The sequence below is a fragment of the Capsicum annuum genome, chromosome 10 (assembly GCF_002878395.1).
Source record: "Capsicum annuum cultivar UCD-10X-F1 chromosome 10, UCD10Xv1.1, whole genome shotgun sequence".
Classification (NCBI taxonomy): domain Eukaryota; kingdom Viridiplantae; phylum Streptophyta; class Magnoliopsida; order Solanales; family Solanaceae; genus Capsicum; species Capsicum annuum.
The window spans coordinates 90,390,589-90,409,763 of record NC_061120.1 but is presented as its reverse complement, the minus strand read 5'-3'; the positions used below and the strand labels follow the sequence as shown (position 1 = coordinate 90,409,763).

Genomic DNA, 19,175 nt, shown 5'->3' with positions numbered 1-19,175 from the left:
CTAAGATAAGTGTGCATGCTCAACCACAACAAAAGAAAGCTATAATTGAAGCTTTGATTGTGGTCTTACGATGATATGCCCGATTTGAGCACTGATTTGGTAGTTCATAAGTTGTCAATTGATCTTGTTTTCCTTCCTGTCAAGAAGAAGTTAAGGAATCTTAAAACCAACATGAGTGTTAAAATCAAAGAGGAAATCATGAAGCAACTTGAGGCTAAAGTCATTCGAGTAGCCCAATATCCTGTTTGGTTAGCAAACATTATGCCTATTCCAAAAAAGGATGGCAAAGTTTGGATGTGTGTTGAGATTATCATGATCTAAATAAAGCAAGTCCGAAAGATGATTTTTCACTTCCTAATATCCATATTTTTTTGAACAATTATGCTAAACATAATCCTGTATATTTTGTGGATTTTTGTGTGGGGTACCACCAGATCATTATGGATCCAGAAGATGCAGAAAAGATATCATTTATCATAACATGGGGGAAATATTACTATCGAGTTATGCCATTCGGATTAAAGAATGTTGGGGCAACTTATATGAGGGCAATGACCATAATTTTTCATGACATGATGCACAAAGAGATTGAAGTTTATGTGGACGATGTAATCATTAAATCAAGAGAGCAGTCTGATCATGTCAAAAATCTGAGAAAATTCTTTGAAAGGCTTCGAAGATATGATCTCAAAATTAAGCCAGCAAAATGTGTATTTAGAGTTCCATCAGGAAAACTCCTGGGGTTCATAGTCAGACGACGTGGAATTGAGTTAGATCCTTCAAAACTAAAAGTTATTCAAGATTTGCCACCACCAAAGAAAAAATGGAGGTGATAAGCTTACTTGGAAGGTTGAATTATATCAATAGATTTATTGCCCAACTTACAACAACCTGTGAACCGATATTCAAGTTGTTAAAGAAAAATACTAAAGTTGATTGGACTAAAGAATGTCAAGAGGCATTTGAGAAAATTAAGAGATACATGTCGAATCCACCGATTTTGGTTCCTCTAGAGCCAAGAAGACCCTTGATATTGTATATATCTGTGTTAGACAATTCTTTCGGCTGTGTATTGGGTCAACATGATGTCACAGGCAGAAAAGAATAGGTCATCTACTACCTTACTAAAAATTTTACCACTTATGAGGCTAAGTACACTTTTATTAACTTGGGTAGCATAAAAGTTGAAGAATTACTTGAAATCTTACACTACTTACCTCATTTCCCATATGGATCCCTTAAAGTATATTTTTTAAAAGCCTATACCCACAGGCAGACTCGCAAAATGGTAGATGCTACTCACAGAGTTTGATATTGTCTATGTGACTCGAACTACAATAAAAGCTCAAGCCTTTGCGGATTATTTGGAAGAAAATCCTATCAATAAGGAATATAAGCCATTAAAGACTTACTTTTCGGATGAAGAGGTTTTATGTGTTGATAAAGTTATTTCTGATGATTGATATTGAGGTTGAAAGTTGTTCTTTGATGGAGCCATTAATGTAAAAGGAGTAGGGATAGGAGCAATTCTTATTTCTGGATTAGGGAAATATTATCCTGTAATAGCCCAACTTCGATTCTATTGTACCAACAATATGGCAGAATATAAAGCTTGCATTCTGGATTTGAGATTAGATATCGACATGGGAATCCAAGAAGTGCTGGTGTTAGGATACTCAGATTTGTTAGTTCACCAAATCCAAGGAAATTAGGAGACTCATTATTTAAAACTCCTACCATATCAAGGTTGTTTGCAAGATCTTTGTCAACGATTTGTATCAGTAAAGTTCAAGCATATTCCCAGAGCTCATAATAAGATTGTTGATGCTTTGGCGACCTTATCTTTGATGCTCCAACATCCCAACAAGACTCATATTGTATATTGCATATTGCAATGTGGTTGAGGAAGAACTCGATGGAGATCCTTGATTCCATAATATCAAAGAATATATTCAGATTGAAAAATATCTCGTACACACCGATAGTAACCAAAAGAGAACCATTTGACGTCTGGCTAGCAGATTTTTCCTAAGTGGGGGAATCTTGTATAAGAGGACTCCATATTTGGGACTTTTAAGGTGCATAGATAAAAAATAAGCTTCAAAAATCATGAGTGAAGTATATTCTAGGATTTGTGAACCGCACATGAGCGGGTATATTTTGGCAAAGAAAATACTTTGAGCAGGTTATTATTAGCTCACCAAGGAGTGAGATTCCATCTGTTTCGTTCGTAAATGCCATGAATGTCAGGTATATGGGGACTTGATAAATTCCCCTCCATATGAGTTGCATACAATGACTACTCCATGGCCTTTTGTGGCTTGGGGGATGGACGTAATTGGACCAATTGAACCAAAGGATTCTAATGGGCATAAGTTTATCTTAGTAGCCATTGATTATTTCACAAAGTGGGTAGAAGCAGCGACTTTCAAGTCAGTGACCAAGAAAGCAGTGGTTGATTTTATTTACTCCAATATCATTTATCGATTTGGCATTCCAAAGATAATTGTCATGGACAATGCTGCAAATCTCAACAGTCGTTTGATGGAAGAAGTGTGCCATCAATTTAAGATTATGTATCAGAATTCCACTCCTTATCATCCAAAGGTGAACAGTGTTGTGAAAGCTGCCAACAAGAACCTAAAGAAAATACTCCACAAAATGGTGCAGCATTCCCGATAATGGCATGAAAAGTCACCTTTTTCTTTGTTGGGTTATCGTACTACAGTTTAGATTTCAATTGGTGAAATTCCTTACTCGTTGATTTATGGAACAGAAGCAGTTATACCTGCAGAAATTGAGATTCCATCTCTTCGAGTAGTTGTGGAAGCTAAAATTGATGATGATCAATGGGTCAAGGCTCAATTGGAGCAATTAATCTTGATTGATGAAAAAAGATTGATGTCAGTATTCATGGACAATTTACCAGAAGAAAATGGCACGGGCATACAATAAAAAGGTGCATCACAGACATTTTGAAGCTGGTCAGTTAGTACTAAGATGCATTCTTCCCCATCAGATTGAAGTCAAATACAAATTTTCTCCTAATTGGCAAGGGCCATTCATGGTGAAGAAAGTATTACCTAATGGCGTGTTATATCTGACTGGTGTAGAAGGAAAAATGGAAGAAATGACGGTCAATGCTGATGTAGTTAAAAGATATTATGTATGATATTCATATACAATTCTTTTATGTATGTTTTGTACTTACATTTTAAAAGATTGAAATGAAGAAGGTATTTTGTTCTATTATCTAAATAATATATCAACCTTTGCTTACCCCTTTTGAGCTTTTATCTTTCTTCGTACCCTCTTTTGGAATAAAATTAAAGTCAGAAAATTGAAAAAAAATCATTCAAAAAATCAAAATCAAGCGAAAGAATGACATTCCTGAACTATGTTTAACCGATTCTTGCTATGACAAGATACGTAGAAAGCCCTACTATGGGGTTCGGTCCAACCAAAAGAAAATTTCAAGTTACCCAAAATGAAATAAAATTGAGGCAAAAGTTTATTTTCTTAAAAGAGTGGATTCCAAAAGTAGTATGTTCCACCTAATATTATGTAAATTTTGAGCCTCATGCCACCCTTTCTTTCTAACCCTTTCCAAAAGCCGAATTATAACCAAAGAAAGACCTTCAAATCAATCCTTGAGAATGCCAAGGCTAAACATGTTATGAGTGCATGATATTTCTTCTTTTGGGTGTTATTTTTCTAAAAAAAAAATGAAAATGAAAGAGTCTTATTAGTGAAAACCCTTTTAGACACCATAAGGCGACTGTGAGCTGAGAAAGAAAAAAATGAAATAGGCTCATTGGAAAAAACCTATTGAGGTGCCACTAGCCGAAGAAGGATTGTGATCCCGAAAGAATAAGTTCAACAACGGCTTCATTTCAAACTCAATAAGTGGGCAAACGTTGTAATGATTAGTATGGGTAGATTTGGTTGTTTAATTCAAAATGCATGTCATAATCACTGGAATCAACTTCGATATTCAGATAAGTTTTTCTTTTTGTTTTGAAAAAAAGATATCTATTGTCTTTTCCTTTACCTTTTTGTTTTATTTTTATTTTTGGATTTGTGTCGTTGTCACTAAACGAAAATTATTTCATCTTTTGTGTATTTTTTAGCGAAATTCATGTCAAGTCAAGTGAGAAAAGACTTCAAACTTGTTACCAACTTCTTCAATCGTACAAAGCAAGACAAAAGGTTGAATCACAAGGATAATAGTTTGATATGATACAATAATGAAAGATACAAAAGCAGCCTAAAATAGCCCACAAAATGGCTAAAATCGAAGCCCCTTTTGAGACCTAGTCTCGGCCAACCACAATAACACAAGAATGGCACAATAACAACACTATATTGAGGTGTATTGACACCTATTTTTTAGAGAACACCAAATTAACAAGAAGATTACAAGATGGAAATAAGAATAAGTTGAACAACAGCAACAAGAATACCCACACGGCTTACACTAAAATAAAAGGAACAAAACAAGATTACAATAAAGTAAAGGGATAGATAGATAGACCACATGGAGGTATAATCTTAAGAAATCAAGAATGGACACTCTTGGACCCTCAACAATACACACAATAATAAACCTATCTCTTACGTTACTCGAGATCTGATTGCACCTCTCTATCATCAACGTTTCCAAGCAAGCAACAACAAAAGAGAATCCACCCTATTGTTGTATCCTAGTTTCAGTTTTGGTGCCTCAAGGAGAGAGGAATTGTGTTCTTTGGTCTTTCAAGACTCACAATATCATCAAAAACTAATCAAAGAAACCCTGCATGGTTCTATTTATATCCTATTACAAATAAAAGGCAAAAAAATGATCAAAAGGCCCCTTAAAGACTTAGATGCCCATCAAGTGTAATATGTTGGCTGATTTTTAGTGCATTTAGGTCCCTTTTTGTACTTTAGTTGCACACAATAAATCTAAGACCCAACATGCACTCCCATAAGTCTATATCCATAATTATTCCCATATCATCCTCTCCATCTTAAGAGGAATTTGCCCATAAATTCACGGCTTCACCTTATTCAATCGGCCAATTCAAAATAGACCACTCCAAACAGCCCGCAAAACATGAGATAGCACAAAAACAGTCCGCAAAAATTATGAGATGGCACAAAAATAGCCACAAAATCATGAGGAACCCAAGAGTATATTAACACAAGTCTTGGCCAACATCTTTATTTTGAAGGCTTCCTCTCTATCTTGAGCCTTGTCTTCAATCTCATTCAAAAAAAGTTTCCTACCATCATACAAGCATCGGCGTAGACTCCATATCTGCCATGTTTCTTTCTACCATACTCCTATACATGGACATATTGGCTTTGGTGGATTGGAGTTTTTGTTGAGAGGATTGATTTGGTAAAGTGGAGCTTTGGTTGTGGAGTTTAGACGAGAGGGATTTGGCTTCCAAGTTTTTTTTTTGGACTTGATCAAATAGAGGAGGGATTGACCTATGTAGGTCTCGGGTTAGAGGACATTTGATGGATTGGTTTATGTCTATGTCATTTGATGGTGGTCTTGGAGAATTGATTGTTTAGGGTAAAGCTTTAGAAGTAGAATCACGAGGATTCCTTCGACTCTCCACTCGATCCAACCTCTCAAGTATAGTAGACATATCCGAGCCCAATTTGTCAAGACTCCCATTCGCCTTAGCTATTCTCAAGGATTAGAATTAAGGTGGGCCAAAATGGTATCATGTGGCAAAGGAGTTACCTACAAAATAGAAAACATATTAGTTATACAAAACATCCTCACTCTCTCTTTTATTTTGTGTCTCTCGGATCCCTCAGACTCAATCTCACAAGTATTGTAAGCTTGCTTGTACTCTGAGAGATGTTGACAGGTGATTCCAACATTGAGAAATACTCCAAAAGGTAAGGAAAAAAAACACAAGGACATTACAATAACTCAAAGGATTAAGGCATACAAAGGAAAGTTAACACGAAGAACGGTTTCAAAACTAACTTACAATCTAGTGCTAGCTTGTAAGTTAGTAATGGAATCAACAAATGAGACTAAAGAACAACAAATTGAAACTAGAAGATTAAAATTTTGAGCTTAAAATTGTCGGTGAACAATAAAAATATGATGTGGAAGCCACGTATTGGTTGCGGTTGTTATCAAATTTTATTTTCCAATTCAAGTCTTGGTCCAATTGTAATTTGGAATTGGTTAAGAAGGGAAAACAAGTCTTGAAATCCTCTTTCAAATTCAAAAAGCAAGACTTAACTTTTCTCCTTAAAACATGGGCCCTTTTTCATGGAAAGTGGTTGAGAAGTGATTGATATGTCTTTGGTCGTTGTAAAGTCTTTAAGACCAACAAGTCTTACACCTTGTTCCTTCACTTTTAGGATCTAACACTTCACTTTATGTTTTATAATTTATGAAGGAGGTGAAGAACACAATAAAAATAACAACATTCACCAAGAACAACAACAATCTCTAAGAAAAACCAACAACAAATCCACCAACAAACGGCCAAGTCTCCTTCATGTTGTATTTTTTGTTTTAACAAGGGATGAAGGTTGTGATGAGCTTCAATAACACTACAACAACCTTACAAGAACCACAACAACACAAAAAATGTCCAACCAAAGCCACAATAACAAGTCCACATGGCCAAGAACAACAACAACAAGGCACGGCCCACACCTTGTTCACATCAACAACTTTCAACAAGTTCAAGCTCAAGTTTTGGATCTAAACTCAAAGTGTTAGAGAAAAAGAAACCAACACTTAGAAACAACTAAACAAAACAAAATACACCAAGATATAGACAAGAAAACAAGAAAAATCTAGGCCAATACACAACAAGAACACATTTTTGGCCAAGACACCAAATGGATAGATTTGCTCTTTTTTGGAATTTTCAGTTTTGAACACTTTTTGTTTTTTTATTTTTCCACTAACAAGCCCAAGATTGATCTTATGGGAACAATATCAAGCCATGCTCTATTACCAAATGATACGATACAATAATTAAAGATACAAAATCAGCCTAAAACAGTCCACAAAATGGCTAATATCGAGAGCCCCTTTGGAGACCTAGCCTTGGCCAACCACAACAACACAAAAATGGCACAATAACAACACTATATTGAGGTGTATTGACACCTATTTTTCAGAGAACAACAAACTAACAAGAAGATTACAATATGAAAACAACAATAAGTTGAACAACAGCAACAAGAATACCCACAGGGCTTACACTAAAACAAAAGGAACAAAACAAGATTACAATAAAGTAAAGGGATAGATAAATAGATAGACCACATGAAGGTATAATCTTAAGAAACCAAGAATGGACACACTTGGACCCTTAACACCACACACAATAATAAACCTATCTCTTACGTGACACAAGATCAGATTGCACCTCTCTAGCATCAACATTTTCAAGCAAGCAACAACAAAAGAGAATCCACCCTATTGTTGTATCCTAGTTTTGGTTTTGGTGCCTCAAGTAGAGAGGACTTGTGTTCTTTGGTAATTCAAGACTCACAATATTATCAAAAACTAATCAACGAAACTCTACATGGTTCTATCTATATCCTATTACAAATAAAAGGTAAAAGGGATCAAAATGCCCCTTAAAGACTTAGGTGCCCATCAAGTGTAATATGTTGGCTAATTTTTAGTGCATTTAGGTCCCCTTTTGCACTTCAATTTCACACACCAAGTCTCTAACCCAACATGCACTCTCATAAGTCCATATTCGTAATTATTCCTGTATCACATTTCAAGGTATAATAAAGTACTCAGAATGATTATGATCTGACAATGTTACACTTGTGGAAAGATAATAGGTGTATTGAAAGTTAAACCAAGAGATTTCATACAAGAAAAATATATTTTGAGTTAAGAGTCTTAGTAGTCAGAGTTTAAGATCAGAAGTATGACAAGTTAACAAATATTTATCAAGGATTCTAAAAGGAGTAGAGCATGGCAAGTGCAAGAACGGTCATTTCAAAAGACAAATGCCACTAACCAACCACCACATGTTTTAAAACTCATGATTTTTCTTTATTTGAAACAAAGATGAGAATTTATTTTTTGCTCAGGACCCTCCTGAAGAATGTGAATTTATTTTTGTCCAGAACCCTCTTGAAGAATGGGAATTTATTTTTCGCTCAGGACCCTCCTGAAGGATGAGAATTTATTTTTATCCAGACCCTCCTGAAGAATGGGAATTTATTTTTGTTCAGGACCCTCCTGGAGAATGGGAATTTATTTTTTGTTCAGGACCCTCCTGAAAAATGGGAATTTATTTTGTCCATGACCCTCCTGAAGAATGAAAATTTATTTTTTGTTCAGGACCCTCTCCTAAAGAATTGGAATTTATTTTTATGCTCAGGACCCTCCTGAAGAATACGACAGGACCCTCCTGAAGAATGAAAATTTATTTTATGCCCAGGACCCTCCTAAAGAATGGGATGTTATTTTTCTGTTTCACCTTTTATTTTGAGTTCAGGAACATATTTGAAAAATTAGAAAGTAAGTCTAGAAGCCCGCCTGAAGAACAGGGTAAAGAAAAAGGAAGTCCAGGAACCTGCCTGAAGAACAGGGTGAAGGAAAAGGAAGTCCAGGAGCTCGCCTGAAGAATAGGGTGAAGTAAAAGGAAGTCCAGGAGCCCGCCTGAAGAATAAGGTGAAGAAAAAGTAAGTCTAGGAGCCCACCTGAAGAATAAGGTGAATAAAAAGGAAGTCCAGAAGCCCGCCTGAAGAATAGGATGAAGAAAAAGTAAGTCCAGGAGCTCTCCTGAAGAACAGGGTGAAGAAAAAGTAAGTCCAGGAGATCGCCTAAAGAACAGGGTGAAGAAAAAGTAATCTAGGAGCCCGCTTGAAGAACAGGGTGAAGAAAAAAAAAGTCCAGGAGCCCGCCTGAAGAACAGGGTGAAGAAGTTGTAAGTCTAGGAGCCCGCCTGAAGAATAGGGTGAAGAAAAAGTAATTCCAGAAACCCGCTTGAAGAATAGGGTGAATTTTCAAGTTCAAGTCATGAATATTCTAATCAAGATTCTAGAAATTGCATTTTTCATTTGCATTTGCATTTTTATTTTTTATTTTGTTAGTCATTTGATGTAAAAAAAAAAGTAAAAGTCGTTAACCAGAAACTCGATGGAATCTCACTCGACATCTAACTCATTCTTTCACCATGTTACCTTTGAACTACTCGTGACCTGATTTCCTTATAACCCGGGATAGGTAGGAGGTCCAAAATCAAGACTTGATCACATTTTTCCTTTTATTTTAATTTTGTCCTTACCTTTCAAATAATTTGAGGGTCAAAAATCATATCTTGTCTACTTTTTTGTATGAAAACTCTTTGAGATTCCACACAAAGAGGGTTAAAAATGTAGACATGTGATTTTTTATCCTCCTAGAATTTTAACTTATTTTTTATATTACATATTTATATTTGATCCGATATTATTTTAGTTCTTATTTTTATTTTAATAAATTCTTAGTTAAAAATAAATAATTAAATAAAATTGATTTCAGAATATTTTATTTTATTTTTATTCTAATTTTAAAAATAATACAAAAATTAAAATATATATATATAATAATATTTTATTTAAAAAAATAAGCTAGTAATTTTAGTATGATCCTAATGATATTTATTTGCAGCTATTTATAAACCTTTATTGTATTTTTTAAAAAATATAAAAATTAATTAATTATTATATTTGTTTATTTATTATTTTTGTTTGTTATTATTATTAATTTCTTTATAAAAATAAGATTTAAAATTCAAAAATCAAATGTTCCCCTTTAATCTGCTACAGTTGTTCCCTCCTCCCTTTATTTAAGGACCTCCCCCACCCCAGACAGAAAATATACGTACATCATTAGACACTTGGACAGAGTGAAAAATCATCAGACAGAGTAAATAAAAGGGAGAGAGTGAAGTATTCAAAATAACAGACAAAGAAGAAAAAAAAGAAAAAAGTTGAAGTTGAAGTTCCTATCAAAGTTTTCGGAGACGAATTTCTTTGCTTATTGTTCAATTTAATTCATAGCAAGTTTTTATTTTGGGGTGTAAAAAAATAAATACTCTTGTGTAGTTTATGTATTTTAATTCACTATTGTGTAGCAATTTTAGGCCTTAACATAATTTATAAAAATAATTTAAGTAATATAAGTTAATAAAAGCGACCGTGCTAGAACCACGGGACTCGAGGGTTGCCTTACACCTTTCCCTCAATCAAAAGAATTCCTTATCCGATCTTCTATTTTCGCAGACCACAACAAAGAGTCATTTTCTTTTGACTAGGGATTCAAAAGGTGACTTGGAACACCATAACTCAATTCCAAGTTACGACACTGTAAATAAATTAATCTTTATTCAAAATTGTCACTTAAATTGGAAAAACCCTTCGACCTCGACCCTCGCAGCGAAAAAGGGGTGTGACATTTCACATCAAAAACCCATTGTGTCTTTCTGAAGAAGTGAACACTTGTGATGGAAAGATCACATTCACTGATGATGACCTCTTGTTGGACGATATATCACAAAATCCTCCCTTGTATATAATTGGCTATGTGCGCAAGCACAATGTAAAAAGAATTATGATTGATGATGGTTCTGGAGTCAATATTCTCCCAATTCACACTGTGAAGAAGCTTGGAATATGTATGGATAAATTGTCTGAGTGTCATCTTTTGATTCAAGGTTTCAATCAAGGAGGGAAAAGAGCCATAGGTTCTACCAAACTAGAAATAAACATGGGAGATATGTGTTCAAACGTATTAATGTATGTGATTGACGCAAAAACCTCATATAACATCTTATTGGGAAGGCCATGGATATGTGATAACAAAGTGATCACGTCCACCTACCACCTACCATTAATGCTTTAAGTACTTTGAAAATGGAGTACAAAAAAGGTAGTTGCTGACGATGAGCCTTTTACTGAAGTAGAGGCCCATTTGTAGATGCAAAATTTTACTTGAAGAAACATATCCAAAAGGAAGTAAATGTTGGTGATGTGGGTCCCATAAAGAAGGTTGATACTACAAATAAGAACGATGAGTCAAGGGGAAAGAAAAAGGTGGTGGTTGAAAAAAGTCCAATATTTTTTTATGCGAATGAGGTACCTAAGATCAATGTGGCATTGTCGAGCAATAAGGTGACTCCAATTATCCGTTATGTCCCTAAGGGAAAAAAGGTTGAAGTATAATCATATGGGTTGCAACAAAGTTTGCTAGGAGGGTTAACCTTTCCTATTAAGCAAATTGATGTGATCAAGTCACTTTCAAGATCGGCGGAAGGTTTTGTCAAGTCATCTAATCAGGAGGTCGACATGCCTACTTCAGCTTCTTCAACTGTAGTTTTACTATATCACCCCTAATTAAATATTATAAGTCATTAATGTATTAAAAATTAATAATATTTATAAAAAAATTAAAATAGATATTTATAACATGCCTGCTTCAGCTCTTCAACCGTAATTTTACTATATCACCCCTAATTAATTATTGTATTCCTAATTAAATATTATAACTTATTTACGTATTACAAAATTAATAATATTTAATTATAAAAAAAAAGATAAAATAGACATTTATGACTGTTTTAGCTGCTTCAGCCGTAATTTTACTGTATCAGCACAGTAATCACGAAGTCGACATTCCTGCTTCTCAACAATAATTTTACTATATCACCCCTAATTAATTATTATAACTTATTTATGTATTAGAAAATTAATGATATTTAATTAAAAAAATTAAAATAAACATTTATGACATGTCTGCTTCAGTTGTTTCAATCGTAATTTTACCATATCATCCTTAATCAATTATTATATCCATAATTAAATATTATAAGTCATTTACATATTAAAAAATTAATAATTTTAATTAGACAAGAAGTAAAATAGACATTTATGACTTAAATCGTAATTTTACTGTACCGCCGTTAATTAATTATTATACATGTATTTTTTATAGTAATTTTGCTATGTCGCTTCTAGTTAGTTATTACAAGTCACTTAAGACGTGTGTTTCATTGATTTCATCGTGATTTTACTATATTACTCTTAATTAATTATTATGATCGTCTAAGCATTGAAAAAATGATAATATTTCATAAAAAAGGTAAAAGAGACATAAAATGATATCTCAATATAAAAAATTTGATTGACTATTGAAATTATATTAGTGCACATAAATTGGGATGGGATAGAGCAAGAGATAAAATAACATATATTATTTAAAAAAGAAATAAAAAGTATTATGAATCACAATAATTAAGAACTTAATATAAAAGTATATATGTAAAAAAAATTGATTGACTGCCGAAATTTTATCTGTGCCACATAAATTGAGAGAGGAAGAATATTCATATATTATTGAAAAATAATGTAAAGACATTGTAAATCACATAATTAACAACTTAGGAAATTTCAAAAACGAAAAAGGGCCAGAAATACCCTTCAACTATTGAAATTGGCTCAAGACTACCCTTCGTTTACTTATTGGGCCAAAAATACCCCTCTATCCACCTTTGTGGCTCAAATATAACCTCACAATTAACAGAATATTTTTAAACCATAATTAGAAATTCTATTAAACACGTGGCAACTTTTTATTGGTTTTCTACATCTATCATTCTGTGTGATGCACATCCATTTTTGGTATTTTTCCTCCCATAGTGCCAACCTCAATTTCTTCAACAGTATACGTTTGTTCATATATGTCAAAGTTAGTCTATTTTTTTCTAGCCCAAACTACGAAGTCGTCGTCTTTCGTTTTAACATTGCCAGTCATTTCTTATCAAACCATTGCAAGATCTTCTGTATTTTCCTTCCTTGTATTACTTTATATCACTATTGACCTATAATTTATCCCTACTTTTAATAGGAGCATCAAGATGCAATGTATAAGCTGGTGGAAGAAAAGTTGGATCTTATGTTAGTGGTTGGTGGTTGGAACTCAAGTAACACTTCACATCTACAGGAGATTGCTGAAAAACGTGGAATTCTCTCATACTGGATGGACAGTGAGTAGAGAATAAGTGCAGGAAACAAAATAAGTTACAAGTTAATGGTGAGCTGACTTACCCCATGTTGCTCGGACTCGTAAAAAATATCAATAGGTGTGTGTTGGATTCGCCAGAAGTAGTGTATTTTTTAAGAATCTGACACAAATGCGACATCAAAAATGAAGAGTCCACGCAACTTAGGACTTACCCCCTGTGATTTGCAAATAAATTTGAAAAAAGTATTTTGGTTCTCATTCCCTCCTTATTTTGACAACATGGTGAGTTGGTAGAGAAAGAGAATTTCTTACCAGACGGTCCTATTACAGTTGGGGTGACATCTGGTGCTTCCACTCCTGGTAAGGTAACTCTTCTGAAGCTGCTAATGTGGTCATGCTTTCTGCTTATATTACTCTCTTATACAAGCTAATTGGCAGAGTTGATAATGTGTGTTCTGTATTACTTGTGGTCAACAAACCGTATATTCTTGCATTCCAGTTCTATTTCAGTTACCAATAAAGGGCTAGTTCATCAGCTCATAATTAGCAACTTAATAGTTTTATCATTGGAATCAATTTCAGAAAGTATTAAAGAACACATAAAAAGAGTCCATCCCCTCTTTGCGTTTGTCTCTCTACAAGGGAAAATGAGGATATGACAAGGCCATCAACTTGTTACAATATAAGATTATAAGCTCATGAGCTTGGTCTTTTTTCCTTTTCCCTCTAGTTCTTATGTTTCCAACTACGAAGTTGTGCTAAGCATGCATGTTGATGTATTATCTCTAGGTCGATCACATTATCATAATGAGAAAATAGACTTTTGTAGGTTATTGAAACCATAATCCAAGCTAGGATTCCTTTCTCAGCGAAATTCAAAGGCAACCCATTGTAATAGTCATTGACAAGTTCGAAGAATTGTGCAAACATGAGTTTACCAAGTTCAGTAGTTTGGTGGTGAAATTAGGTCTTGCTCTCAAAATCCCCTTTTGATTTTACAGATTGGGGCGTTTTAATGGTTTGTGTGGGTTACTTTAATTGAATCCGAATTTAATTTAGTATTTCAATTAATTTAATTTACAACCAATAAAAATTTACCACGTGTTTAATAGAATTTTTAATTATAGTTTAAAAATATTATGTTAATTATGAGGGTATATTTGAACCACAAAGGTGGATGGGGGGTTATTTTTGGCCCAATAGGTAAACGAAGGGTAGTCTTGAGCCAATTTCAATAGTGGAAGGGTATTTCTGGCCCTTTTTCGTTTAAAAATATAAAACATTTGACTGACTCTCAAAATTATACCAGCATCATTTAAATTGAAATAGGAAAAAAAATTATAAATCACAATAATTAAAAATATAAATTATTTTAATAATTTACATTAAGAATAAAAATAACATATACCAGCACGGGCCATCAATATCTAGTCTCTTATTTATAAGAGAGAGTTGAGCAGCTGAAGCACGCAGAGGTTCACATGCCTGCTTCAGCTGCTTCAAGTGTAATTTTACTGTATCACCCCTAATTAATTTATTATAATTTATTTATGTATTAGAAAATTAATAATATTTAATAAAAGATTTAAAATAGACATTTATGACATGTTTGCTTCAGCGATTCAATATTAATTTTACTATATCACTCCTAATTAATTATTGTATCCCTAATTAAATAGTATAAGTTGTTTACGTATTGCAAAATTAATATTATTTAATTAGAAAAAAGGTAAAATCGACATTTATGACTGTTTCAGCTGCTTCAACCGTAATTTTACTGTATCAGCAAAGCAAGCACAAGGTCGACATGCCTGCTCAGCTGCTTCAATTGTAATTTTACTATATCACCCCTAATTAATTATTATAAGTCATTTATGTATTAGAAAATTAATAATATTTAATAAAAAATAAAATAGACATTTTGAGATGTCTGTTTCAGCGGCTTCAATCATAATTTTACTATATCATCTCTAATTAATTATTATATCTATAATTAAATATTATAAGATATTTACGTATTAAGAAATTAATAATATTTAATTACAACAACAACAACAACAAGCCCAACGTATTCCCACACAGTGGGGTCTGGGGAGGGTAAAATGTACGCAGTCCATACCGCTACCCCCAAAGAAGTAGAGAGGTTGTTTTCGATAGACCCCCGACTCAAGATAAATAAAAAAAAGTCGTAATGAAACATGAAGCAAGATAGGTGGCTTAAAGAAGTAAAGAATCAGAAATAGTAAAATAGAACTCAGAGCAATACAGGAGAGGGGAACTAAGAGCCATAAGCTAAAAGAAATAAGAAAAATAAAATCTGGAATAGGATACCCACCTAGTAGCAACCTACACTCACAGACCAAAGCCACCCACCACACCCAATCTCTCCTGACTAGCGGCTCCTTCTTATCGACACAGGTCCTACGATTACTACCCCGGCTAAACAGGGACTCTCCTAATTACTTGTTACAACCCATGTACTCAGCCTAGTCTTCTACCTTTATCCACAACCTCCATATTTTCCTATCTAGGGGCATATCCTCGATAAGCTGACGCTGCTCCATGTCATGTCTAATCACTCCCCTCCAGTATTTCTTCGGCCTCCCTCTACTCCTCCTGAAGCCTTCCACGGATGGCCTCTCACACCTGTGAACTGAGGCATCCGCGCCCCTCCTTATCACATGGCCAAACCATCTCAGCCTTCCTTCATGCATCTTGTCCTCCACCAAAGCCATTCCCACCTTCTCCCGAACAATGTCATTCCTAACTCTATCGCCTCTTGTAAGCCCACACATCCAGTTCAATATTCTCATTTCCGCCACCTTCAATTTTTAAATATGGCAGTTCTTGACAAGCCAACACTCCTTACATACAACATGGCTGGACGGACTGTCACTCTATAGAATTTGCCTTTAAGCCTAAGGGGAACCTTCCTATCACACAACACTTCAAAGGCGAGCCTCCACTTCATCTAACCAGCTCCAATACGATTAGAGACATCCTCGTCAATCTCACCATTCCCCTAAATCATAGACCCAAGATACTTAAAACTATTCTTTTTTCATACAACTTGGGAATCCAACCTCATCACCACTTCGTCTTCCTGCCTTAAGTCATTAAACTTGCACTCCAAATACTCTATCTTAGACCTACTCAACCTGAACCCCTTAGATTCTAGGGTGTGCCTCTATACCTCTAATTTTTTATTCACACCCCCCGCTCTCATCAATCAACACTAAATTATCTGCAAATAACATACACTAAGGCACTTCACCTTAAATACTCCACGTCAACACGTCCATCACCAGCGCAAATAGAAATAGACTAAGATTCAAACCCTGATGCAACCCTGTCTCAACTGAAAAGTGTGTTGAGTCTCCTCTCGCCATTTGCACCCGAGTATTCTCTCCATCGTACATGTTCTTAATAGCTCTGGTGTACTCCACCGGAATTCTTTCACCTCCAAGCATCTCCAAAGAACATCCCTAGGGAATTTGTCATAAGCCTTCTCCAGGTCGATGAACACCATGTGTAAATCCCTCTTTCTTTCCCTGTACTGCTCCACTAATCTCCTCACCAGGTGGATTGCCTTTGTCGTTGAGTAACCAGGAATAAAACCAAACTAATTCTCCAAAATGGACACAATCCTTCTTAATCTCTGCTCAACCACCATCTCCCAAATCTTTATAGTATAACTCAACAACTTAATATCCCTATAGTTGTTGCAACTCTGAATGTCCCCCTTGTTTTTATATAACGGAATCATCGTACTCTATCTCCAAGCCTCAGGCATTCTCGCAGTATTGAAAATATCGTTAAACAAATCAGTCAACCACCTTAAGCCTGCCCCACCCACAAACTTTCAAAAATCCACTGGAATCTCGTTGGGCCCCATCGCTCTACCCCTTCGTATTCTACGAATAGCCTCCCTAACCTCCTCTACCTTAAAATGTCTACAATAACTAAAATCACAGTTCTCCTCCGAATGCTCCAACTCCCCTAACTCAATGCCTCTGTCCCCTTCCTCATTCAAAAGTCTATGAAAATACTCCTGCCATCTTTTCTTAATATAAACATCCTCCACCAAAACTCTACCATCCTCCCCCTTAATGAACTTCACTTAGTCGAGGTCACAAACCTTCTGCTCCCTAGCCTTAGCAAGCCTATACAACCTCTTTTCCCCATCTTTCTCCTCTAACTCCGCATACAAGCTCTCAAAAGTTGTTATTTTAGCAGCCGAAACTGCTAATTTAGCCTCTTTCTTTGTCACTTTGTAAATCTCCCTATTCACCCATTTCTCCTCTCCATTTTTACTCTCAATCAACTTAACATACGCCCCTTTTTTAATCTCCACTTTCTTCTCAACTTCTTTATTTTATTACTAGTCCCCCTTATTCCTTCCTGCCCGTCCCCTTGAAACACCCAACACTTCTCTAGCAGTCTCCGTGATGCATCTGGCAGCCTTATCCCATCTAACATCCACGTTCTCCTTACACTCCCACACCCCCAACCTTGCCACCTTCTCTTCTATCTCCAGCGTGCTAACTGGCGTCAAGCCACCCCACTTAATTCTAGGTAAACCCTTCCCAACCCTTCTCTTTTTTATCTTATTAATAATTAAGTCCATCACCAGAAGCCTATGCTGGGTCAAAAGATGCTCACTCGGAATGACTTTACAATCCTTACATAAAACCTTATCCCCTTTCTAAGCAGCATAAAGTTAATTTGAGTCTTGGCTATCGCGCTTCTAAAAGTAATCAGGTGATCTTCCTTATTTAGAAAAATCAAATTCACCACCACCAGCCCAAAACCCCTCGCAAAATCCAATAAAGCAGCTCCCTCGCCATTTTTATCACCAAAACCAAAATCTCCATGCTCATCGTCATAACCTCTTGTAAGAGCCCCATTGTGCCCATTAAAGTTTCCCACAATGATAATCTTCTCCGAGTTAGGCACGCTTCTCACTACCTCATCCAAAGCCTATCAGAATCTCACTGTCACCTCCCCTTCCAAACTCACTTGCGACGCATAAAAATTACACATATGCAGCAAAAACCCCCCAATGACCAACTTAATCGTCATCAGCCTATCACTATCCTCTTAACCTCCACCACCTGCTCTCTAAGATATTCATCCCCTAAAATTCCTACTTTATTCCGATGCCTCTCACTCCCTGAGTACGACAACTTGTACCCATTCACATCCCTTGCCTTAGACCCTACCCACTTAGTTTCTTGAACACACATAATGTTAATCCTCCTCTTCTTAAGAATCTTCACCAGCTCTACGAACTTACCTTGAAGGGTCCCTATGTTTCAAAATCCTTCCCTTAACCTATCTTCTCTCGCCTCCTGCCTAACTCTACCACCCCTCGCCGCACTAGCCCTACCACCCGACCTGTACCGCACATCCCCCCTGCCCTTCACTCTTTACCCCCACCCAAAACAACCCTCAACCCTAGCTCTCTCGGACATGACCCTATTCCACCATCAATCCTCGCAGCCACCACATTAGTAATATTTAATTCAAAATGGTAAAATAGACATCTATGATTGTTTCAACTATTTCAATTGTAATTTTACTGTACAGCCGTTAATTAATTATTATACAAGTATTTTTATAATAATTTTGCTATATTGGTTTAAATTAGTTATTACAAGTCACTTAAGACATGTGTGTTTCATTACTTTCATCGTGATTTTACTATATCACCACTAATTAATTATTATGATCATCTAAGCATTGAAAAGTTGATAATTTTTCATAAAAGGGTAAAAACTGATATGTCAACGTAAAAAATTTGATTGACTATCAAAATTATATTAGTGCACATATTATTTGAAAATGAAATAAAAAGTATTATAAATCACAATAATTAAGAACTTAATATAAAAGTATATATGTAAAAAAAAAATTATTGACTGTCGAAATTTTATCTGTGCCACATAAATTGAGACAGGGAGAATATTCATATATTATTGAAAAATAATGTAAAAGACATTGTAAATCCCGTAATTAACAATTTAAGAAATTTAAAAAATATAAAATATTTGACTAACTCACAAATTATACGAGCATCATTTAAATTGAAACAGAAGAAAAAAAGTATTATTAATCACAATAATTAAAAATATAAAATATTTTAATAATTTAAATTGAGATAAAAAAA

General features: G+C 34.9%; 1 protein-coding gene across 1 annotated transcript; it reads left to right on the top strand.

Moving 5' to 3' along the window:
- The first annotated feature begins 2,511 nt into the window (after window positions 1-2,511).
- On the top strand, window positions 2,512-14,840 carry LOC124887753 (4-hydroxy-3-methylbut-2-enyl diphosphate reductase-like). The gene is made up of 6 exons (XM_047397670.1): window positions 2,512-2,664; window positions 2,734-2,907; window positions 3,020-3,148; window positions 12,890-13,028; window positions 13,301-13,371; window positions 14,793-14,840. The coding sequence occupies exons 1-6, from the start codon at window positions 2,512-2,514 to the stop codon at window positions 14,838-14,840; spliced, it is 714 nt and encodes a 237-aa protein (XP_047253626.1).
- The last annotated feature ends 4,335 nt before the right edge of the window (window positions 14,841-19,175 follow it).